The sequence below is a fragment of the Notamacropus eugenii genome, chromosome 5 (assembly GCF_028372415.1).
Source record: "Notamacropus eugenii isolate mMacEug1 chromosome 5, mMacEug1.pri_v2, whole genome shotgun sequence".
NCBI classification, from domain to species: Eukaryota; Metazoa; Chordata; class Mammalia; order Diprotodontia; family Macropodidae; genus Notamacropus; species Notamacropus eugenii.
Genome location: NC_092876.1, coordinates 382,584,619 through 382,611,051, shown reverse-complemented (window position 1 = coordinate 382,611,051; position 26,433 = coordinate 382,584,619). Strand labels below are relative to the sequence as shown.

The 26,433-nt window shown below is 39.9% G+C and overlaps 1 protein-coding gene across 1 annotated transcript; it reads left to right on the top strand.

The window, feature by feature from the left end:
* Positions 1-63: 63 nt before the first annotated feature.
* Positions 64-26,036, top strand: LOC140506821 (claudin-34-like). Its single transcript, XM_072614417.1, has 2 exons — positions 64-394; positions 24,211-26,036. Exon 2 carries the CDS (start codon positions 24,253-24,255, stop codon positions 24,934-24,936), a length of 684 nt encoding a protein of 227 aa, XP_072470518.1. The 5' UTR covers positions 64-394; positions 24,211-24,252; the 3' UTR covers positions 24,937-26,036.
* Positions 26,037-26,433: the final 397 nt, after the last annotated feature.

Sequence of the window (26,433 nt, the reverse complement as noted above, 5' to 3'; positions counted from 1 at the left end):
GACCAGGAGGCCCCGCCCCTTGCAGCCACGTGATAATGACCTGCAAGCGCTCGCTCCTCTCCTACCAGCCCCCAAGGCCGAAGGCCCCCAACGCCTCCCTCCCCCCCGCATCCCTCCCAGGCCCACCCTTGGTCCGGAGCAGCGGGGTCCGGGCAGACAGGGACAAAGGATGGGGGACAAGGAGACAGGCTAGTGGGTCCCAGCGTCCTCTGGGCTCTGCCCTGGACCCCCGCAGCCCGAGGGCAGCCCGAGGTTCTCCGCCTCGGCCTCAGTGAGAAGGGGCATCCAGGCGGCTGCGGGAGCTGCGTGTGCGAGGCTCCCCTCCCCCCCAGTGCCCCTGAACCTGAAAGCACTTGGGGGGTTAGGAAGGGATGGGGGGCCGAGCGCAGCCCAGGTGAGGATCAGGGGAAGGTTTGGAGGGTGGGGGAGCGTGGGGCACGTGGGGACACCTTGGAGGGTGATGGGCCTGTCGGGAGAGAGTCAGGACCAAGGCTTTGGACTTGGGGCTGAGAACAATTGGAGACACGGAGTTACTTATTTTCGGAGGAACGAAAGAGCCTCTTTTTCATTTTCAAAGCTGAGGGAGGACCGCGGGTAGAGACGGAACTCGAGGTCTGGCCTAGCCTCATGCCGTCCACCCTCGTCCTTCAGAGGCCTTCTTCTCTCGTTTGCACTGCCTCTTGTCACGGCCTCTGCTAATCCTTCCAGGTCTGTCAGACCTCTCTCTCTAGTGGTGATCGATAGCCTGGCCTGCAGCCTCCTTTATGAAGACAAGCACTGCTCCCTCATGATAGTCCCACCCCTGGGGAGAAGGGAGAGGGTGCCATTCCGCCAGGTTTCCAGTCTGGCCTCCTGACCTGGAGGAAGGAGAGTATCACCCCTTCTGCTACAACATCTGCTCCTTCACCTCATCTGCCAAAGGCTTTAAAGGTTTAATGGCGTCATTAAACACTGAAAAATGTCTTGACATTTTTCATTTAATAGATAACCCTCTCCCACTGGTCATGTTATCCATAGGAGAGAGATCTGGAACTCTCACAGCTATCAGTAGTTGAAAGCTTGTTTTCTGTCACCCTGCCTGGCCTCTCTTATTCCCATCTCCATCAAACCAGCACTCACTCACCTACCCCCACGGTCCTATTCTAAAGCTAGTCATCCTTTCATTTGGGTTCTTTGGAGTGTCTGTTCCATAGATAACAAATTTGATTTCATCTTAGATCCTTTCTTTTCCCACTCCTTCCATCTTCTGGTTCTCCCTGAGCCCTGGATCCTTGCTGATAGCACATCTCTCCTGGCCATCCTTTCTAGCACAGGCTGTACTTTTCCTCTTTCCCTCGAATACCCTAACCCCACTTCTCTGCCACACCTCAGTCATACACAGAGATGGTCATACCCTTGATCTTGTCATCAGCCACAAATGCACCCCTTCTATGTTCATGAACTCTTAAGATTCCCTTGTCTGGTCACAGTCAATAGACTTTCCTCTAATACCAAACCTTGCTTTTCGTACTGGCCATCCAATCCTTCACTAACCACTCTTCTCCTTTCCCTTTCTCGAGCCCTTGGTGAGCCAGTTCAACTCTACTGTGTCCTCTCGTCAAGTCCTTTGTCCCATTGCTATATCCTCTCTGATTGCACCCTGCCAAGCGTGAGCCTTTTCTTCTACACATATTCTGTTGTATAAAATTGTAGAAAAATCACTTAATTTTTCTCACTGGGTCAGTCAGATTTCCCATGCTTTGTTGTTATACTACATCTCAACTGGACCTTCACTACCACTGGCAGTAGTTTTGCACTTTTAAAATTCATTCACTTTACCACTTAAGATAGTTCCCTTTCCCAACCTTTTCATCCCACCTCAAGCCTCCTATGGTATCTCTTCCACCTACACAGCTGTTACTTCTTATTTTACTGAAAAAATAGGAGGCTGTTCACTAAAAGCTCCCTCCTTTTCTTCCTCCTCATCTAATAACATTCAAATACCTTCTTCCATTAACTGTACCTGCACCTGTCTCTCACATGCAGAATGTGTCCATTCTTGACAAAGCAAACCCCTCTACCTGCAAAAATGATTTCAGCCCATCCCATCTCCTCCAGCAGGTTTTACCCTCTGTCATGCCCCTCTCGCGCATATCTTCAACCTCTCTCTGCAAAAAATCCTCCCTTGATCCTTTCATCCCTTCTAACTAGTCCCTTCTTTATCCTGCCTTTTGTAGCTTTACTCCTTGAGAAGGCCACCTATAATGGATGCCTCCATTTCTCCTCTTAACTTTCTACATATAATTTATGACCTCATCATTCAACTGAAACTGCTCTCTAAGGACATCAGTGACCTCTTCCTTACCAAATCCAAAGGCTTTTTCCCCTCAATCCTCATCCTTTTTTATGTTTCTCCAGCAGCCTTTGACATTGTTGATCTCCAACCTCTCCTCTTTAACTTTTCTGTTCCCTCCTGGTTATTCTCCTACTTACCTGACCATTCCCTTCTCAGTCTCCTTTTCATCATGATCATTCATCATCCAGGTCACATCTGCCCACCTTGAGAGTCCCACAGGGCACTGTTTTTGAACCCTCTTTTCCCTGTATACCATTTTTCTTAGTGAGCTCATCAGCCACCATGGATTCAATTCTCTCTGTGCTAATGATTTTCAAGTCTACATTTCCAATGCTGACTTCTCTGCTGGTTTGCAGTCTTGCATCTGATACATCCTGAGGTTATCTTCAACTCAACATGCCTAAAACTGAACTCATTATTATTCCCCTTAACACAGCCTTTTTCTATTAGTTCCATTGCTATCAAGGGGAAGACTATCCTCCTGGTCCCCTAGACACACAGCCTAGGTGTTGTCCTTGACTCTCATGATCTCTTACCTCTCAGATCCATTCCATTGCCAAAGTCTTTCAGTTTCCCCTTTGCACCATGCTCTTCAATATGCTCTCTTCTCTCCTCTGATATTGTTTCCATCTTGTGTAGGCCTCATCTCCTTTTGCCTGGACTGTTGCAGTACTCTACTGGTCAGTCTGCCTGCACCAGGTCTGTCTCTGCTCAGCCCTCATTTTCCTAAAGCACAGGTCTTAAATCCAATTTGTGGGCTTGTCAAGACATCACCTATGTGATGTCATTGGTCCTCTTTAAGAAGAAATGATGAGCAGCCACATTAATATACTTGGTTTTCCTCATTCTCTCCACCATTTGTCATTTCTGATGAGTGTGAGGTGGTACTTCAGAATTGTAATCTGAATTTCTCTAATCAGCAAGTATTTGCAGTATTATTTTATTTGACTGTAGATAGCTTTAATTTTGTTTTCTGAAAACTGCTTGTTATATCCTTTGATCATTTATCATTTGGGGAATGGCTCCAATTTTTATTAATTTGAAAAAGTTTTCTATGTATTTGAGAAATTAAGCCTTTAAAAGAGAAACTTACTGTAAATTTTTTTGATGCTACTTTATCGTCTAAGATCCCTTTCAGCAAAATATATTTGACTAATTATCTCTTTTAATTAGGTCTACTTTTGCTTTTGCTTTGTCTAAGATAATGATTGTTACCCCTGCTTATTTTACTTCAGCTGAAGGATAATAGATTGTGTTTGTGTATCAGGTGAGTGTCTTGTATACAACATGATGAATTCTAGCTTCCGGTCCATTCTGCTGTCCACTTCTGTTTTATGGAATTCATTTACAGTTAATATTAATTGCCATCTTGCCTCCTGGGTTTTTATTATTTGTGGATTTTCAGTTAATTCAGAGGACTGTGGAAACAATTCTGCACTCATTTACTTTCTATGGATTGACTGACAGCAGCAATGGCCTAATTGGTCAATATATAAAGTTTAACAGGTCTTTTAGGAAGTAGAAATATTGTGGATCATACATGCCCCTTCCTCCATCATAGCAGGGTCTATTTACTTTTAAACTCTAATTGTTTAGGCCCATGATTCTGAGGTTAAAATAGAAAGATTATTTACAAGAGACATAATTCAAGAGATTGTTCATCGTTTTGTTCTAAAGTCTGAAAATGATTAGAATGCTTAAAAATGAATGGGCACTGCTGTGATATGGGAAGGGCATATATATGTGATCCACAAATTCTCCAAGGAATTAGTCCTTTGAGTTGATTGAAAATGCATGAATAAAAAACAAACAAAAGAGGAAGCAGAGTCAAGATGGCAGAGTCCAGGCAGCAAACCCAGCTGAAGTCTCCCATCATTACCCCTCCAAAGAACTTTAAAATAACTCCTGAAATAAAATATTGGAGTAGCAGAGACAACAATAGGCTGGACTGAGACATTTTTCCAGCCCAAGACAACTTAGTAGGTCAGTGGAATATATATATGCCACTGCAGTGGGGATTTGCTTGGTACAGAGTGGGGCAAGCAGCACTAGCAGTGAGCCTTGGAAGCAATGGTGGCAGCAGCAGCAGTAGCAGCTTGGGAAGCTCCCAGCCCGGTGAGAGTAAGGAGATCAGATAAGGGTCAGTTAAAATTACAAGGGATCCTTTTCTGGCGCTGGCATCAATAAGCTACACTGCTGCTTATTGGCAACCCTGTTGCCTATACACAATTCTGGGTCAGAGTTCCATAGTAAAGAGGAGTGCTTGTGGTCAGTCACAAGGAAGCAGGACCTTGGTCACAGGTCTAAGATAGAGAGGAGGGTTAGCACTTGTGGCTGCAGGACACTAGACTCCAAGACTGGAGTACAGAACAGCTGAGCTGTGACCATACCTTTCCCTAGATCATACCACCTTGGGTACACTGAAAACTTACAGACCTCCAGAAGTAGCATGAAAAAGCACAAAACAGGACAATTAGAAAGAGTCTATATAATAGACAGAGGTTATTATGTTGGGATGATCTCCCAAAAAATGAAGAGGTGAGAAAAAAGAATGCACCGGGAAAAGGGGGAATGGGGAGGTATAATGGGAAGTTTTTTTCCCACATAAAAGAGGTCTGGTGTGCAAAGCATTGCCTTATAGCAAAGGGGAAATTGTTGGGGAGTAGTGTGGTGAGAAATGCTTGAATCTCACTTTCATTGGAATTGCTTCAAAGAGGGAAGAATTATGTGTACACACGCAGCTGGGTTTAGAAATCTATCTTACCCAGTAGTGAAATCAGAGAGCAAGGGAATAAGAGATTTGGGGGGAGGGTGTTTCAAAGAGAAAGCAGATTGGGGGAGGCAATAGTTAGAAGCAAAATAGACTTTTTGAGGAGGGACAGGATAAAAAAGGATTAATGGAGCAAAATAGCATGGAGAGAAATACACACTAATCTTAATTGTGAATATGAGTGGAGTGAGTTCACCCCAAAACCAGAAGAGCATACCAGAATGGATTAGATGCTAGAATCAAACAATAATTTGGTTGCAAGAATCTCACTTGAAACAGAAAGACACAGACTGAGTTAAAATAAAATAAAGGGCTGGAGCAAAATCCTTCAGCTGAAGGAAAGAAGAAAAAAGAAAAACCAAAGAAAAAAACCAAAACAAAACAGCAGAGGTAGAAACTATAATCTTAGACAAAGCAAAAGCAAAAATAGACCTAATTAAAACAGATAATAAGAGAATCTACATTTTGCTAAAAGGGACCTTAGACAATGAAGTAGTATCAAAAAAATTTTACAGTAAGTTTCTCTGATAAAGGCCTAGTTTCTCACATGCATAAGAAACTAGATGTGATAATTGATCAAAGAACATAAATATGCAGTTTTCAAAAGACATCAAAGCTATCTACTCTCATATGGGAAAAAATGCTTTAAATTCCTACTTATTAGACAAATTTGAATTAAAGCAATTCTGAGGTACCACCTGACACCAATATGAAATGACAGATGGTGGAGATGATGAGGAAAAACAGGTACACTAATGTTGTTGTGGTTGTTCATCACTTATTTTGAAGAAGACCAATGGCATCATGGGGGTGATGTCTTGACTTGCCCATGAATTAGATTTAAGTGAAGCAGAGCTTCACAGAGTCATCAGTGCCTCTCCTTCAGAGTCATTGGAGTCCAGTGGCAAGACAAAAGTCATGACTGGCAGTACATCTCTTTCTAGCTGCTGAAGTACTGTATGTGATCATTTATCTCAATCAGTGGCCAAATCTACTGGCATCAGAGTTATTATTTTCAACTTTTGTGTTTTCAGGGCATATCCAAATTATGTACTCTAAATATTTCTCTTCTTCTACAGTATTGATTAATTGGACCTTAGTAGATCACCTAGAAAGAACTATTAGTTATGACGCTCTGCAAGGAAATTGCATGAGAACAAGACTGTGTCCTTTTTCATCTTTGTTTCTCATGACTTCTTACGTAATTGCTTTAATCCATATTGTCTCTGGGCTTCCAAATGATGACAACAAAAGTTTTAGATGTCAAGCCATTTATATTTCAGAAATTAGCTCTAATTGACTTTCTCCATCATGATAATTGATAAGCAATACTTCTCTATTTGTGTTTTTTTTCTCTTGATACAAAGGGAGCACAGAATCAGAATAAGGAATTCCCAGAGTGGGACACTCCTCCACTAATTCATGCAATTTCCTGACTTTTTAAAAGGGCTCTAGAGTGATTTGGCAGTTCACACTTGAATCTTTCTCATTGTAGATGAAAATGAGGTTTGTGGCACAGTTCAAAAGGATGGTTAATCTAAAGCAGGAACCAATGAAAAAACCATTGTTCATGAGGGAGTAAGTGGTCATTATACATGGTGAGCTTCTCCTTTAGCCCGTATCTGCATTACATTTAACTTTGAATATGGTTACTTCAGTAAACAAATACCTCATACTAAAAAAAAAAAACCCCAAAACAAAACTATATGAGAGAGGATATTACTTATAAATAATAATAAATAATGCTGAAAAAACTAAAATATAATGCAATATACAATTAGTATTTAAAATTGATGGACAATGCTGCAAAGTTGGCCCTGATACAAAACTTCCATAGCAACCCACTCCTAAATGCTCTGAAATCATGGAAATATGTGTGTGTGTATATGTGTGTGTGTGTATGTGTGTGTTGCTCAATTGCAAGGTTTTAGCTCCTGCCTTTTCTAAGTGCTGTGAATGATTTGGCAATTCATATTTGAACTCATTGTTGTAGATGAAACTGAGGTTCATGGAACTGTCCAACAGCAAGATGATTACCACTCAAAAGTGGGACTGAACAAGAAGATTATATGGTTCAAAAAGGAGCAAGGTGATAATTATGCATGGTCAATTTCTCATTTATCCCGTGTCTTCATTAAATTTAATGTAGAATACATTTTAGTAAGAATTCAAATGTCTCCTAGAAAACAAAACTATATGAAAGTAAATATAATTGTAAATAAATAAAAAAATATGCCCAAACAACTCAAAAATAATGCAATTTCTAGTTAGAATTTTAAATGAATAAAGTTGTCAGTGAGACAAATCTTTCATGGAAATCCATATTCAAATGCTTCACCCAAGGAGAATATATTTATATGTTGCTCATTTATAAGGTTTTAGCTACTGTCAGTCACTGCATGGAATTTTATCCTTTCTGGGAGGGTTATGTCCTCTGTACTTTCAATTCAGAGAGAATGTATAACAGCTATATTGCAGAGTACATGAAGTAGTCCAATTGGGAAGTGCCATAGAAGGCATAGAAGGTGGTTGGGGTTAAATTACACTTCTGAACTAGCACCCAACTCAAGAACAAGTTGTCCAGAAATGACATATTTCTACCTACAAGATAGATACTTTGGGAAAAGATAATCTTATAAAATTTCTGTATGTTGACAAAGATTCAGCCTATGGGAATCTATAAGTTGTTAATTTGTTACAGTCATGCTTGTCTTTTTCTGACGTCCTGTGGGGTTTTCTTGGCAAAGGTACTGGGGTAGTTTGTCATTTCCTTTCCAGCTCCTTATACAGAGGCAAATAGGTTAAGTATTTTGCTCACAGAGCTAGTAAGTGTCTGAGATTAGATTTAAACTAATGTCTTCTTGACTCCAGTTGTAGCACTCTATCCACAGGGCCACCTAGCTACCTGTACATAAGCAGACAACCTCCACACAATTGTGATCAAAATATAATAACTATATGCCCATGCTTAAGAAACATTTCTGAATTCCTTCAAAGAAAATACACTTCTTTCTAAGTTTGCTATTTCAGGTGCAAAAATGAGATGAAAAGAAGCAAGTTTATCTTTGCAAACTTATGCTTGAAAGAGGGATTCAGTTTTCTTTTTCTATAAGGGAGAATTTATTTAGATCAATTCATTTGTACTTAAGGAACCATTTTTGAATTGTCCCTTCTCTAGTTTTCATGAATTTCCTTCCTTGACAGACTCATTGTTGTGTTCATCCTTCATTGCCGAAGAAGACCATGCCATCAGAGAAATGATGACATGACTTGCACTTGACTTTGTTTTGAGTGAGGGAGGGCTGTGCAAGGTCACAAGCCTCACTTCTCCTCCAGAGCCATCTGAATCCAGTGACTAGATATTCATCAGGATGATTGGAGACTCATGTATATGATTTAAACACAGGATAGTCTTTTAAAGAGTAAAGAATTGTGTTGCCTAGTCAAATCACTCAAAAGATGCATCATATCTATATGAAATTTGAAATTCTTTCTCACCATAATGACCATTTGGGGGCAGGGAGAAATAAATCAATGCCATTTGGCCCCATCTGAATGATCATTTTGCAGGGATGGTCTATGGGAGTGGAAAAATGGTTCTGAACCTGCAGATTCCAACAAAAGTTAGGTTTGGTCAGCAGAGAAACAAGTAGAATGAATAATCCCAAGACTGCTTTATCAGAACAAAAAAGGATATGGTTTAGGATGGGAAATAAGCTTGCACTGATGTAAAGACCTTTCAGGGGAGAAAATACTACCAATGCAATTTTGGGGTCTTATACCCAAAATGTAATGATAAATGTCAAGCAGCATTCATACATAGTGGAAGCAGGAATCTATCATGTACTTACTGACCCAGAGGCATAATATTTCTAATCCATGGGTGTCTGTGAGTGAACCATACAGCTATTAGGGGCTTCATTTTTCTCATGAGTGCAATGGGGTATTCAGTATGGATGGCCTTTTTTTCCTTACCTCCCTTCTTCCCTCTTCCCATTCTATGTAAAAAAAAAAATTTTTTTTTTAAGATTTCACAACTGTGACAGTGTTGAGACCTGATAGTAGAAATAATGCTTATTTTGGTTCTCATGCTTTCTTTTACAATAAGTACTTCATCAGCTCTCTCCTTGTTGACTTCTTTGGAAATTAGATGTTTCAGTAATCATACTAATATTTCAAAACTAAGGAATGACTAAAGAGGGAAGTTGAATATATTACTCAGGTTCAGAAATTTAAAATATTTTAGTGATATAGACCAACTCTACTACAATCAACTAGATTCCTTTGTGAGGGACCTTCATGAAGAGACCAAAGAGGTCTTATTAGAAATAGCATTATGGTATATCGAAAAATTTTTAAATTGCATTTACTTTCCAATGTTTTCCTGTCTAATTCAGGGAGAACAATAATAGAAATAATCTCCAAATAAGGGAAAGTTTGGGATCTACCATGTGAATGAGCCTGGTGAGTTGATTAAAAGTATGTCCATATTTGTTTCAGAGGGAATGTGGAAAAATTGGGACCTAATTCGTTGCTGGTGGATCTGTGAACTGATCCAACCATTTTTGGAGGGATTTGGAATTATGTCCAAGAAGTTATTAAACTGCCTATACCCTTTGACCCAGAAATGTCACTATTAGGTCTGTTTCCCAAGACGATCTAGGAAAAGAACTGAGAATATTTATAGCAGCTCTCTTTGTGGTGGCAAAGAACTGGAAAATTGTAGCAATGCCCATCATTTGGGGAATGGCTAAACGAAATGTGGTATATGTAAATAATGGAATATTATTCTGTTATAAGAAATGATGAGCTCAGTGATTTTGGAAAAGCATGGAGAGACCTGCATGAAATAAGGAAGAATAAAATGAGCAGATCCAAGAGAACATTATGTTCAGTAACAGCAATATTGGTTTAAGAACAACTCTGAGTGACCCAGTCATTCTATTACAAATACTCAAACTGACCACAAGGATCTTATGAAAGAAGATGCTGTTTGCATCCAGGGTAAAAAAAGCCTTTACCAGCATATTCTCTTAAATATCAAATAAAATAATATTTTAAAGTACTTAGCACAGTTCCTGGTACATAATCAGGCTTGAAAAAAAATGCTTCTTTCTTTTCCTTTGTCTTGATGAGACCCGGATTTCCAAATATCTTTCTTCTCTTTGTCTCCTGCAGAGAATTATCCTTTTCATCAGAGAATGAAGAAGGGAAAAAAGTAGTTGAGCAATGTCAATTTACATCTCAGTGGAATCTGACACCATATGTAGCATAGTATTTCTGGAAATAATTCTTTCCCTTTGACCCATCGATGGTTCAGCTGTTTCTGAAAAAGGTAGTTCATTCATGGCACTAGGTGGTACAGTGCATAGAGCACTGAGACTGGATTTAAGAAGGCCTAAGTTCCTTCCTATTGGACATCAGCCACTACTTGTAAAAGTGTCTAGCACAGTGTTTGGCACATAGTATCTACAATCTAAATATTAGTAATTATGTATTGTTTTTCAACTTTCCAGGAGAAGTAGAGAAAACTATTTTTCAGACAAAAGTGTGCATTTTATGGCTTTCTTTTCAGGAGGGTTGTAAAAAGTTGTTTAGGGATAGAGCTCATTTTACCAGCATGCAGTATCCTTAGAAGCATAAGAAGTCAGGTGGAAGGCATGGACAGAGATACAACATCTTTCAGGCATCAGAGCCCCACTGACCCTTCCCTCGTTTGAATTTAGTGCTTTGCCTGCCCATGAGAGGATTCACAGTATGTCCTCTCTGAGCAAACTTGTCTGTGGGTTCACATTCTATTTGCATATGGGAGATATTTGGGAGGCGTGGTTGTTTGTGTGAGGAGTCTGGATCTGTATATTTTTTAATTTCCATTTTATTTGGCTCCTCCCAAAAGCAGAAGCCTCATCTTCAAAGACTATTAAGTTCCCAATACAAAAGGTCAGTTAGTAGGGTGCTATGGTGATGGCATAGCTTACCGAGAGGAGCAAATCTTATGCCTGACCAGCAGGCTGCTTGTCCTCCTGTGGAGCTCGCGAGTAAAAGAATGAGGAGGGAGAGCAGGTCAGTGAGCAACTCAGATTTATTCAAGCAAGCACTCTGATTATATAGTCTCTGCCAGCTAGCCCAGTGAACCATGGTAACACACACAAACAAATCCGAAGCTATAGTAATGAACACAAGCTGGAACTATAGTGACAAAAACAAACCAGGGGTGGGGCCATCCCTTCCAGCGCCATCTTGTTCACCCTTCCCTGTTCCGGACTCAGTTTACCTGATGTCCATCAGTGTGGCATCCCAGATGGTGTGGCGGTCAGCGCCCCTTACAACTCATTTTTGTTTTAGACCCGATGACCTTCACGGGTTTGTACATCTCTCAGCTTGAACTGATTTTCAGTAAGCATCTTCATAGTATCTTTTACAGTTTGTAGGGCATATTTGAGACATGCTGGTATGAGACATATAACAATAAAGATAACAATACCTCCTGACAACAATGGACCTAGCCAATCAAACAATGAGGTGGAATGACCAAAAAGTTGCATCATGTCTGAAACAAAATTTTCAGGTATTAACTTTTTTGTCCCTTGAGTATTTATATCCAATGCCAATTTTTCCAACAGTTTCATTTCACTTGAAACGTTGGTGTGAGTGTTAAACCATGTAACTGAGCTCTTATTTCTTCCCAATTAAATTCAGTATCATTGTACAATTTGTTCATCATGCAGAAAAGACGATATCTGTAATCACATCTTAAAGCCAATTGTGTTTCTATGGCCTGCAGTACATCTCCAATAGCTGTTACATCATTTTATAACATTAGAATGGCCTGGTAGAATTCTGATCCATCTTCAATTGTTTCCTAAATCCTACTGATACGTATTTGTACAAACACCAAGGATAGCCCTTCACCAGTCCTGTAAAGTTGAAATGTCTACTAATGTCCAAAGGTCCAATACTGGTCCTTGGCCTGGCTCACTGTTAGAAGCAGTAAGATGCAGCTGACTAATTTCATGGCTCAGGCATTGTAGTTTCTTCTTCTTTCTCTGGGGGACTCCCTGTGATTTCTTCCCCGTGTTGTACGACCCGTAGTCTTTTCACTGGTACCCAAATCTCCTTGTCTCTTGTAAAGATACAAGCATAACCCTTGCCCCAAGTTATTATGGTATGTGGTCCATGCCATTGTCCTTCCTGATCTCGCCACATGGCTGTCTGTCCCGTGGCCAGAGGTGTCCATTCCAATCTTTTCTTAAAATCATGTGGTGGTCTGCCTGATCTGACCATGTATTTCATGGCAGGCGTAAGACCGTGCTCATTGAATTTTAAATAATTGATAGTGTAAAGTGCCAATTTTAATTGATCATGTGCCATGGACCTGGGTCCCAAAGCTCCCCCTTTTTGTTTTTGGACATATTGTTTTATGGTGCGGTTCGCACGTTCTACTGTGGCTTGTCCTGTGGGGTTATAGGGGATCCCAGTCACATGAGAGATTCCAAATTCTGAGAGAAATTTTTGGAAGGCCAAAGCAGTGTATGCTGGGCCATTATCAGTCTTTAATAGTCGTGGGATGCCATGGGCGGCAAAACATTGAAGCATATGACTACACACATCCTTGACTGCCTCTCCGGTGCGTAGAGTAGCCATGATGAAACCAGAGAAAGTGTCTATAGACACATGGACATATTTAAGCCTCCCAAATCAAGCTATGTGAGTCACATCCATTTGCCAGATATCATTAGGATGTGATCCCTTAGGATTATACACTCTGCATGGCATCAGTGGCTGGAAAGGAATGCATGCTGTGCATGATTTTACAATCTTTCGGGCCTCTTTCTTAGTAAGTTTATATAAATGTCTTAATGATTTTGCTGATATATGAAACTTATTGTGAGCCTGCTGAGCTTCCTCAGTGGTTTCTAGGTATACACCTCCTGACACTACTCGATCCACAACCTCATTTCCTTCTGCTAGAGGCCCTGGTAGATTGGAGTGTGATCTTATATGTAAAATGTGGAATGGGAACATACGTCCTCTTATGGTGTTTTGGACTTCCGCTAGCAACTGTCCAATTTCTAATTGAGTTGATATGCAGGCAGTCTCTAGGTCTGGTATAAGTGTGGCTACATATCTACTGTCAGTAATGACATTGATAGGCTCATCAATTTCTAAAGCCTTCCAGACCGCAAATAGTTCGTTCTTTTGGATGTATGAGAACAGAGTATCATATATCTGCAACCATATATCTTGATATACATATGTGGCTGCTCTATTTAATTTTGTGGCATCAGTAAATACATTCTTTCCTATAACCAGAGTGTCATGGTGTTTCTCAGCCCATGTCCATGGTGTTTCCTGGTATATGCTTAGAGCCTTATTTATGTTCCCTGTTTTGAAGTTTTGATTAATAATGACTTGCCATTCTGGGTATTCTGTACAGCATCTCTCTACTTGTTCTTTAGTGTATCTACAGTAGATGGCATCAGGATCTCTTCCTATCAGTTTCCTCACTCTCTGAATTGCCTTGTAAACTACTTGTGCAACTAGTACACAGTAAGCGACACAAGACCTGTTGTGTACTCTCTTCAAGTGTATCCACTCTAATATCCCTTCTTCTTGGTGAAGGCATCCTGTGGGAAGTTACACAGTGAAAAGGATAGAGATGTACATATTTTCTGTTGGTACATATCTCCTGGTGCTAGCCTCTACAATTTTTGTTTGAATTTTGGAGATGCACTCCAACGCTTGAGGAGTCCATTCTCGTGGTGAATTTAAGTCAGGATCTCCTTTCAGCATGTCATACAATGGGTGTAATTCACGTGTAGGTATTCCTAATTGTGGTCTGATCCACTGAAGCTCTCCTATAACCTTTTGCATATGATTGAGAGTCTTGATTTTAGACACATCTATTACAGGTGATTTAATATGGATTTGATGTTCTAATATGGTGTGTCCTAAGTAATGTATAGGCAGGTCTTTCTGTATCTTATCAGATGCTATTTTTAAGCCCTGTTTGAGGAATTCTCTCTCTATCATTTGTAATGTCATTTCTAAGATTTCAATGTTATCATGAGCTCCTAAGATATCATCCATATAATGAAGTATCAACACCTGGGGAAATCTCTTCCTGACTGGGTGTAATGTCTTGTCTACATACCACTGACAAATTGTGGGACTGTTTTTCATTCCTTGGGGTAGTACCTTCCATTGGTAACGATGGTATGGCTCCTGTAGATTGACACTGGGTACAGAGAATGCAAACCTTTCCCTATCCTCAGTATGAACAGGAATACTGTAAAAACAATCTTTGATGTCAATCACCCAAAGTTTATAACTGCTGGGAATTGCATTGGGTGATGGCAAACCTGGCTGCAAAGCACCCATCGGCTGCATGATGTCATTGATCTTTCTCAAATCAGTCAACATTCTGTATTTTCCAGATTTTTTTTTTATGACAAATACAGGAGAGTTCCAAGGACTAAGGGATTCCTCAATGTGTCCTAACTCTAACTGTTCTTGTACTAGGTCTTGCCAGTTTCAGCGTTAAGCTTAGCAATACATTCCTTCAGGGTTCTATTCATCCTTTCTACCTGGCCTGAATTCTGGGGTCCAAGTACATGTACTCAAGCACCCCACCCTGTCTCCCTTTAAGCAGATGGGACCCAACATATTTTGGGATAAGGGATGAAGGTCTCGGCTTCTGAAACTGCTTCCTGCTGAGACTGGACGTAGAGCTGACCCTGCCTCACAGGGTCCCAACATTGGAGGGGTTAGGTCTTTTAACAGTATGAGGAACTTGATGATTCAGAGGGTGATAGGTGATATTACAATTCTCGAGAAAGAGACGTCCTTCCACCTGGTGGAGGGAGGCAACTTACAAAAACTGAAGCACAATTTTTATACCCTAACACAGAGAATCCAACTTAATTGCTCATGTGGCTTTAGAAAAGAGGGGAGATTTGAGTAACTTTTGGATACCTTCCAAGTTTCAGCTACAGCCCGAAGCACTTTCACAAAGAAAGCTGGTAGCTGGTAAGGGGGGAGGGGGAACCAACTGACCATCCACAAGCCCTGGATACCTGGAACTCAGGTATCTAAGGAGAGAGACCTTATGGAACAGTACAGGATGAAGGATCATAGTCCCTCTAAGTAACTTGTGGCATATCCTTTCAGATACTGATTTAATGCAGACAACTATACCCAAATTCAAACTTAAACAAAATTATTTGTGGTCCCAAATGCTTTTACCTTAAACAGCAAATTTCACTAATCCCAACTTAAAGCCCAATACAGTTATTTGTATTCCCATGGAGTTGAAATAAGCAATGAAGATTAACAGGACTCACATACATAAGAGATTTCATTTCAGATCCTTCTTTCTCAAATTTAAAACTTGTCCTGATATAAAAGTCAATTGTTACAACTTTTGAGCAAGTCACATCATTATTTATGAATTATACAAGCCAAACAAGTTTCTTAGGACTGATGACCGTGTCCACATGAAAGGAGCATTGGCAGTTTTACAAAATAAAAGGAATTGGCATGGATCCCATGCCTGCCAACCCCAAACATATAGGAGGACTGTTCTGAATGGGCAGAGCCAGTCTAAATAAATTATTATTCCATTCATTTCTTTCCACACATACTAATCCATTAACAATTTTAGGTTTAGCATTAAAACAGCAGATTTTGAGCTGTAACTTTTTTTTTTAACAGGCTAAGGTGAAAATACCTGGTTTTCTAAATAACATAACTTTTCCAACATATTTTAGTTTCAACAAAATTCAAATTACAAATTGCTTTCTCTAACACCATTTCTGGATTATAGAGTAAAATAAAAATCTTGATGGTTCTAGCTTTTACTCAAGAAAATTTCACATCTCTGTCCACTCCTTAAAAATGTTTTTGAAAGAAAAAGTTGTGAAACTACAAGTGGAAGTGAGGGAGACTCTGGAACAAAGTCCAGCGGTGCCAAGTCTCCTCCTTTTCTCCTGGGAGTTTCAAAGCCTTATCTCTGAGGTGTCTTTTCTCTTTCTTCATTAGGTTTCTCAATTTATCAGTTAGCTCTTTAACACTGTCCTGCAAATCCTGCACCATCTGTCTGTTCTTCCATCTCTCTTCTAAGTTTAGACATATGGGTGCTGGCTGCCCCTCTGGGCTATTGTCCCCTGTACTATTCTCTGACTCTGACGGGGCTGTCTGTGAGGATGTGATGAATGTTCTCATTTGCACTGCCTTGCCACTATCTTCTGTGAACACATTCTTCAGCATGTTATATAGAAAGAATGTGTACTGACCCTGACTCAACTTTTGTGAGCTTTGCCCCATTTCAATCTTACTCACGGTTACACCTCATCTCACCGAGCTGAATGTACACGTCTTCTCCTGTGTCCGCTTCCCAGATCTGCTTTCTGGAGGACTCGGTGAGGCAGACAGGCTACTGTTTCCTGTCGTGTTCAGGTATCGGCTTTTGACCCTGTCCTGATAGCTCCTGTACACTGTCTAGGCTTCTGGAGAGCCTGACTCACCCGGGGGGGGGGGGGGGGGGTACTGAGGGACCTGATTCCCTCAGCTGAATTTCCTGAGGGACCTAATTTCCCTCAGCTGAGTTTCTTAAGGGACCTAATTTCCCTTGGCTGAGCTTCCTGCTCCTTCCCCCTGCTTGTGGCCCCAGTTTGGGTGCCAAGTTGCTACAGCTCCACATTGGTGGGTGCCAAGTTGCTATGGTGACAACATAGCTTACCAAGAGGAGCAAGTCTTATGCCTGACCAGCAGGCTGCTTGTCCTCCTGTGGAGCTCGCGAGTAAAAGAATGAGGAGGGAGAGCAGGTCAGTGAGCAACTCAGATTTATTCAAGCAAGCACTCTGATTATATAGTCTCTGCCAGCTAGCCCAGTGAACCATGGTAACACACACAAACAAACCCGAAGCTATAGTAATGAACACAAGCTGGAACTATAGTGACAAAAACAAACTAGGGGTGGGGCCATCCCTTCCAGCACCATCTTGTTCACCTTTCCCTGCTCCGGACTCAGTTTACCTGATGTCCGTCAGTGTGGCATCCCAGATGGTGTGGCGGTCAGTGCCCCTTACAGTAGGGAGGCAGCAGTCACTTCCCTAGCAGGTATGCTGTCCTGTCTTCTCTGATCTCTGGGCTCCCTTTGGGTCCTAACATACCCTGGTACTTGGAGGAATTTTCCCTTCTTCCTTTGTGTTCCCTGTTCTAGTGGAGATAGTCAGTCCCTGACACTTCCTGAACAGCTACTATGGTCCAGACCTGACCAGGGCGGGGAACTTTTGACCTCAAGGCCACCTCTGAACTTCCAAATCCTCAAGTGTGGTCTTCTGTCTTAATCCAAAGTTCAGAGAACAAATTTCCTTAATCAAAGGATTTATTTGGTGAAACTTGGACTCTGTCAAAAGGCCCCCCTAGGGGCTCTAGGAGGACAAAGGTGGCCTCCAGGCTGCAGGTTCCTCACCCCTCCTTCACATACTGTGTTAAGTGCTCAGCCTAAGGATGGTACAAACCCCAGAGTCAAAGAGCTTAAAATTTAATGACAGGAATGAAAAACCCTTAACTCAAACACATAGAGACACATTAATTTCAAACATGCCATACTAGAGGCATTATCACTGTTCTTGCACACTCTTATTTGTCATTCTTTAAAAGAGGGTACATACCATCACCTAATACTGGGTGACATCTTCTCTTCTCACTTTTTTCTTAATGTTCATCTTTGACTTTAGGGAAAGGAATTTCTAACATTAAAGTTCCTTTCTGTCATGTCTTTTTCCATTTGCATTCTGATGTCTATTTCTCTTTGCTTGGATTCATTTTATTGCAATTTTTTAAGTTAAATTATTTTAGTTCCACAATCACTTCCATATATCTTAGATTTTTTTCTCCTCTCTCTCCGTCATTCTCCCCTTCCTCTCCACTCCCTCCATGAGACAGCATAAAATCTTATATAGGTTCTACACATATATTCCAATTAAATATGTGTTGCATAGAAGAATTAAAATGAATGGGAGAAAGCATAAAACAAAAGAAAACAACACAAAAGAAAATGGTCTGCTTCTATCGATGATCCAATACCATAGTTCTTTGGATGTAGAAGGTGTTTTACCTCGAGTACATCGGAAATTTTCATGTCCTTGCAATGCAAGGAAGTAATAAGTCTACCAGAAAAATTCCTCCTACCCTGTGGTTGTAGCTGTGCCCAAAGTTCTCCTGGTTCCATTAATTTCACTCAGCATCAGTTCATATAATTTTTTCCAGGCCCCTTTGAGGTCTTCCTGTTCATTGTTTCTCATGGCGCAATAGTATTCCATGACATTCATATATCACAACTTGTTAGGCCATTCCCCGATTCATGGGCATCTCCTTGATTTCCAGTTTTGGGCCACCACAAAGAGAATTGCTATAAATATTTTTTACATGTGGGACTCTTTCCCCTTTCTATGATCTCTTTGGGATAGAGTACCAGAAGTGATATTGCTGGGTCAAAGTGTATGTACATTTTTCAGCTCTTTGGGCATAGTTCCAAATTACTCTCCAGAATGGTTAGATCAGCTCACAGTTCCACCAACAATGAATTAGTGTTCCAACTCTCCTATACTTTCTCCAACATTTATTATCTTCCTGTTCTGTCATGTTAGGCAATCTGATAGGTGTGATGTGATACTTCAGAGTTCTTTTGATTTGTGTGTGTCTCATAGTGATTTAGAGCATTTTTTTATATGATTATAGAGAGCTTTAATTTCTTCCTCTGAAAACTCCCTGTTCATATCCTTTGACCATTTAAGAATTGGGGAATGACTTATATTCTTGTACATTTGACTCAATTCTCTATATATTTTAGAAAAGAGGCCTTTATCACAGACACTAGTTGCAAAAATTCTCAGTTTTCTGCTTCCCTCCTAATCTTGGTTGCATTGGGCTTCTTTGCGCAAAAACTTTTCAATTTAATGTAATCAAAATTAACCATTTTGCATTTCATAATGTTTTCAACCTCTTGTTTGGTCATAAATTTCTTCATTCTCCATAAATCTGACAAATACATTATTCCTTGCTCCAGTAATTGGTTTATAGTATCAATCTTTATGCCTAAATCATGTACCCATTTGGAATTTATTCTTGTGTCCAGTGACAGGCATTGGTCTATGCCCAGTTTCCACTACACTGTTATCCAGTTTTCCCAGCAATTTTTGTCAAACAGTGAGTTCTTATCTCAGAAGCAGGGGTCCTTGGCTTTATCAAACAATAAATTGCTATATTCATTGACTACTGTGTCTTGAGTACCTAACATATTCCACTGGTCTACCCCTCTGTTTCATAGTCAGTACCAAGTGGTTTTGATGATTGGTGCTTTACAATACAATTTGAGATCTGGTAGGGCTAGGCCACCTTCCCTAGCATTTCTTCTCATTAGTTCCCTTGATATTCTGGACTTTTTGTTCTTCCAGAGGAATTTTGATATTATTTCTTCTAGCTCTAGAAAATAATTATCTGGTAATTTGATTAGTATGGCACTGAAGAAGTAAATTAATTTAGGTAGAATTGTCATTTTTATTATCTTAGTTCAGCCTACTCACAAGCAGCTGATGTTTTTCCACTACTTAGATCTGACTTCATTTGTGCAAAAAATGTTTTGTAATTGTGGGTTTGTTTTAGCAGGTAGATTCCCAGATATTGTATAGTGTCTACCATAGTTTTAATCGGAATTTCTCTTTCTATCTCTTGCTGTTGGGATTTTTTAGTTATATATAGAAATGCAGATGATTTATGTGGGCTTATTTTGTAACCTGCAACTTTGCCAAAGTTGTTTTTTATTTCAAGCATATTTTTAGTTGATTCTTTAAGATTCTCTAAGTATATCATCATACCATCTGCAAAGAGTGAGAACTTATTTTTCTCTTTGTCTATTCTAATTTCTTCAGTTTCTTTTTCATTTGCATTCTGATGTCTATCTCTCTTTCCTTGGATTCATTTCATTGCAATTTTCAGTGTTGGGAGCATCTGAATCAAATACAGTAAGAGAATTCCTTCTATTTCTCTTATAATTACTAGGATGATTTGACCCTTCTGATTTTTTTCTTCTACTATTTGGATTTTCTAGAGTGTGAAAGGAAATCTTGGATGCTTTCCTGTGTTTTGTGTTGTTTTGCTTTGTTTTCCCAACTTTTTACTAAAATACCTAATCTCCTTAGTTCATTTATCCTCTAGAGAAACGGAACCTGTTTTATCGTTGGAGCCACTGATTCTTTTTCCTCCCTGTTATTTTTCTACCTGATTCTTATTCCAGGGTCCTATCTTGTGTGCAGAAAGATGTCCCAAGGAGTATAGGAGTAAATGGTCATGTTTTCCCCTCATGGGTCTATGTTTTTTTTCTTTTCACCAATCATCCCATGTGTTATTATGAAACAATAATTTAATGTAAAGTCTCATTTGCCTAAATACAGGCACTCTTTTCATTTCTTTCCAAGTGTACAATGGCTTTCATTTTAAACAACTGAAAACAAATGAGAAAAACATAAATTTTGAAATAAAATCCTTATGGAAAAGCAAAGAAATGATGAGAAAATGCTCACCACCTTGAAACTGGACAACTCAGAGGGTGATCACCTCATATAATGATTTCTTCATTGAGCAACCCTCCCAACCTCCAATGGCATTTGTTGCTTATATCACAAAGCCAATGTTTTCCTTTGCCTCCATGGTTACAGAAATGATCCCAATTCTCCTCTGGACAGCATTGAAACAGGACCTGTGATGGTTGGTGCTTGTCTTAGCTTTGATATTTTGTTCAACTGTTCTTATAGAAATCTTTCTGGAATTTTATGTAAGTTCTGGATTCACTCATTTTCTACCCAGAGTACAGACTTACTCAGCTCACCATTTTTAGAACTGAACCAATGACCCTTTTCCTCTTACACTCAACCTTAATTCTGCCTCCCATTAATGGCTAAGGGCAACAACCTATCCCAGCCATTCAAACTCACAACCCAGAGGTCATCCTCCACATCTCCTTCTTTCTAACCCACACATATCCTTCACAGGCCACCAAAGGCTGATAACTTTTACCACCCACAAATCCTGGCTATTTGTACTCTCATTTTTCTCCTCTACCATAAAAACAGCCTAGGTACAGGCCTTCATTGAATCCACCATGTACTAGGACAGTAGCCTGTTGAGTGGTCCACCTGTCCTCAACATCCCCCTACTGTTCCAGTTACCTGGGGTAAAAGTAACCTTCTTCAAGTGCAAAACACCTTCAGTCTAGCCCGTTCCTCTGACCCACGACAACTCACTTACTCAAAGGACTAGGACAACTTTTGCAAACACTGTTTTGGTATTCAGTCGCAGGACACTTCCTAAACAACTACTATAGTCTAGATCATGTGTGGGGAACTTTTCTGGCCATCAATTTATTGTCCAGGAACACCACACTGTGAAGCCCTGACAAATCTTTCCAGCCCAGAGAGTCATTTTCCACTAAGATCTTATAAATTCAGAGCTAGAAAAGTCCTCAGAGGATCTCCAGATCAACTTTCTCCCTTTTAATCCAATAGTATCCTGAGACTCAGGAAAATTCAGAAACTTGTCTTAGGGCACATAATCTCCATCACTGCTACCCAGGATTCCCAAATATGGCAGCATTTCATTCAGAATACTACTTTGGTAAAGGGCTGTGTTCTTTATTCGTTTGGGGGAAATGCTGGATAGCCTGGGATTATGCTACAACAGCCTACTAAGTGGTCTACCTATACATTACTCTGTTCCCCCTGATGCAGACTAACGGATCTTCTCCCTTTTCTTCACTTAAGGCATTCCACCTCCCATTTCTTTGCCTTTATATTGGCTGCTCCCCCATTCCTGGAATATGCTGACTCATTACCTCTCTTTCTTCAAGATCTAGCTCCTATATCACCTTTAATAATCAGCCTTTATTAATTCCCTCAGATGCCAGTGACACGTCTTCTACCACCCCTGCTATTCCCTAACAACCTTGAATTATAATGTTGTTGTAGTTCAGTTAAGTCAGCCTCTTTATGACCCCATTTTTTGATTTTTTCATGGGAAGGATACTGGAGTGGTTTGCCATTTCCTTTTCCAGCTCATTTTACAGATGAGAAAATGAAGGCAAACAGGAGTAAGTGACTTTCCCCAGAGTCACACAGCTTAGTAAGTGTCTAAGACCAGGTACGAACAGAGGTTTAACTCCAGGCCTGGTGCTTAACTGACCCTGAATTAAAATACTTTCTATTTATTTATTCTGCACATATCTTTTCCCATCAAAATGTAAGTTTCTTATAGGTAGAAACTGTTTCATTCTTTGCATTTGTATCCCTAGTACCTATCACAGTGTTGATCTTGATGGATCCTGTCTCAGGGATTCCTAACTTGGGGTTCATGGACTTTGAAGAAAAACCCTTTATAATTGAATTTTAACCATAAAACAATTATATTGAGTAAGAAATACAAAAATGATACATTTTATTTGAAATATTATATTTGTATAAAATATTGAATTTTGCCATTCAACGTATTTTATAAAGCTATTATTCTGAGGAGTCACTGGACTCAATGACACACACATGCACACACACACACACACACACACACACACACACACACACACACACACACACATAAATATTTTAACATCCCCGTTCTGAGGCATCATCTTGTGTGTCTCTTCCCTTTCATAGCAAAACTCCTAGAAAAAGGCTGTCTTTACTCATTGCGTGCACATCCTTGTATTCCACTCCTCTTTTACAATCTGTCTTCTGTCTCTACCACTTCATAGAAACTGTTTTTTTCAAGGTCACTACTGAAATCTGTAATCCCGTGATCGTTTCTCAGATTTTATCTTTTTTATCTTTCTGACTAAAGCCTTTGACACCTACTCTGTCCCTCCTGACTATGGCTTCTTCATGGGTTCCCAGTTTATCTCCACCTATCATAACCCCCTGATCCCTTCAAGGTTCCACTCAGTCTCTGCTGCCAGAGAACTTTCCTTTTTCTCTTAGTTGGTATCCTCCCCCATCACACTGTATTTATATTACTTATAGCATACATTTACTGACCTGTGAATATAGTGTACCTCTTAATTAGAATATATGCTCTTTAGGGTAGGAGACACCCCCTTTTTTGTATTTGTAATTACAACAGCTAGTACAATTTCCAGCACCTAGTAGGTGCTTAATGAATGCTTACAGATTAATTGATCATAGAAAGGATCATATAAAATCATAGATCTAGAGACAGAAGAGAACCTTAGAAACCATCTATTCCAAACTTCTCTTTTTATAAAGGAAGAAAATGATTCCCCAAAAGGTTAATAATTATCTTGTTCTAGGTACATGGGTCAAGAGTGTGAAAAATGTAATTTAAACTCTCTTCCTCCAACACCAGATCCAGTGTTTCTTTAAACAGCACTTTGAAGTAAGGAACAAGGTGACTCTGTGGATAGAGTGCAAGCATGGAGTCAGGAAGATTAATCTTCATGAGTTCAAACCCAGCCTCAGACACCTACTAGCTGTGTGACCCTGGGCAAGTCACTTAACTGTTAGTCTCGGTTTCCTCATATATAAAATGGGCTGGAAAAGGAAATGGCAAACCATTCCAGTATCCTTACCAAGAAAACCAAAATGTGGCCATGAAGAGTCAGACATGACTGAAAAAATGACTGAACTGCAACAATATATGGGTATTCTTGTCCATGTTTCACGGATAAGATGCAAAAAACCTATGCTCAGACAACTGAATTGACTTACACAGAATCAAAGAGTTAATAAGTGTTAAGTGCTCAAGGGAGAATCTGAACACACATTTCTCCTGTCCACACATTCAAAACTCGTTATACACAGGATTCCTGACCCATCTAATGCCACATTGAAGGATGATCCTGCCCCCTTCCTAGATGAGACTGAAGTAGTTAAAACAATAACAACCACTTATCCATTCTTACCCTCCTTCTAGGGATTATTAGTACCTCATTTAAAAATGCTTGGCCCCACCCAAACTATTCACTGCCACATCACTTTTCTTTCTAAGCCACTATGAATATGTATGTTGTACAACAGTCACCTATGTTTGTTTCCAGGGCAGCAATAAATACCAGATATTTCCTGAGACGACCCAGGCCATGAGCTCCGAACTCAATAGAGGTAACCTTCACTTTTCATTCTTCACCATAGCCACTATTGGCTGGATCCTCGCCTTAGCTTCCATGGGACAAGTGGACTGGAGGGTGTGGCATGTGGACAATACGACTCCTGTCATCTCCTCTGGCATCGTTTGGGTGGGGATATGGAAAGTATGCTTTCACAGCACCACCCTGCATTCTGCTCAAGGCACATCTGGAAAGATTTGCCACACTTATGGCAGGCACAACTCTTTTCTCCCCCCGGATTTTCGGGCTGTTGAGAAAATCTTTCTGCTTGCTTGCATTCTGGGGGTCATAGGAAAAGTCTGCAGTATAATTGCCCTGAGAAACTTTTACATGGGAGTTGGTCGTAAACCAATAATCTGCAATCCATTCACTATGGCAGGATTTTCATTTTTATCTGCTGGGATCTGCGTCTTAATTTGTGTAATCTGGAATTTTCACTTAGTCTCTCAAAAGAAGACTGTAAACTTCCCTGCAACTTTCTATATTCCTCCCAGTCCAAATACACAGGAAAATGGGAGTGCGGTTGTTGTGGCAATTATATCTGCCATCTTGATGATGCTAAGTGGGGTTTTTTTCCTGTCTTATAAATTTCACATGGATAGCCAAGTCCATCCCATGATCACAGTTGAGGAATGGGCATCAGAATCTGATTTATGAAACTCCTCTCTGTTTTGGCTCTGCAAATTATTTGTAGAAGATGAACACTATACAAGGATGGGATGCTGACATGTAAAAAAATTTACCTAGAAACATTGCTAAGTATTCAAAGACTCTTGGCTGAGGCAAAAGTGTTTTTTGTATAAAGTTGTAGACTCTTTTATTATTTTCTGTACTGAGTTCTATTGATCTGTTGCGAAGTTGTAGACTCTTATTTTCTGTACAGAATTTTATTGATTAAAGGACACTTTTGTCAAAAAAAAAAACCCAACAAATTGATCACAGCAGCAGAAAATTGTTTTGACTGGTACTCTGTTTTACTCTGCTTTAAGAATCCAAACTATAAACCAGATAGGCAAAATAGGACGTTCATTTTACAAATATCACATTTGAATTTTACTAAGAGCACTTTAACTAGGCTTGTTTCCTCACTTACAGCAGAAATGTGTTCACTGGTTAAAAACCTAATTCATGGTCTCATTCCGTGAAGCACTTCAACCAATCATTGCTGATGCTAAATTAATTGCTAAAGGGGAACTCTCTCCTAAGCACATTGGTTGTGCTTTCTCTTATCCAGAAGAATGGTCTTGGGTACACACCAAAGTACTGTTGGTGGAGCTATGAACTGGCCCGACTATTCTGGAAATCAATTTATGATTATTTGAGAAAAGTATTACATTGTTCATACTCTTTGAGCTCACTGCTGGAAGTCCATGGCAGAAAAAAGAATACACACACACACACACATACACACACACACACACACAACAAAATGCATACAGCACTCTTTGTGGTATCAAAAAATGTAAATAATTAGGGAATAGCTCAACAAATTCTGTCAAAAAAAGGGTGATTGTGAAAAATTCTGAGAAACATGGGAAGACGTGTGTGAACCGATGCACTAGGAAGAACAAAGAATCAAGATAACATTTACAATGAATAAAAGAGCATAAATGTTAAGAACATTGAAGAGCAATTTTATTCAGATGAATGGGATGAATGTTCTCGGTCTAGGAAGACTAATAAGGGCATTTATATCCTCCTCAGTAGAGATGTGGGAACTACATAAGTGTAAAGTGGTATACACTATTTGTGTGTCAGTGTCTTTGGTTAAACATTCTTATTTGTGCTAATAAACAGTGGGGAGTGGGGTGGGGAGAAGGGGCTTAATAAAACATTACTACTTTACAAGAAAAGGTAACAGAAAAACAGAAAAAAGGAGCAGTCTTTAAACCGAAAAGGACAGAACAAAATGGTTAGGAGAAAACTGGGACTAAACACAAGTGAGGAGATGATAAGACTTGTTTCCTTTAATGAACAAGTCACCAGGGCTAGATGAACTGCATCTCAAGGAATTCAAACAACCGTCAAGTGTGATTGCTGGTTCTCTAGTGTAAGTTACTTTGAAGAACCAGGATGCAAATGGAGAACTGGCTCAGTAACTAAGTAATGGTGATGAGTAAAATATCTCAATTTTCAAGAAGGCATTCATGGTAA

Bases quoted from the DNA above. Each gene is read 5' to 3' on its own strand.
- LOC140506821 (XM_072614417.1), top strand. From the start codon at position 24,253: ATGAGCTCCGAACTCAATAGAGGTAACCTTCACTTTTCATTCTTCACC.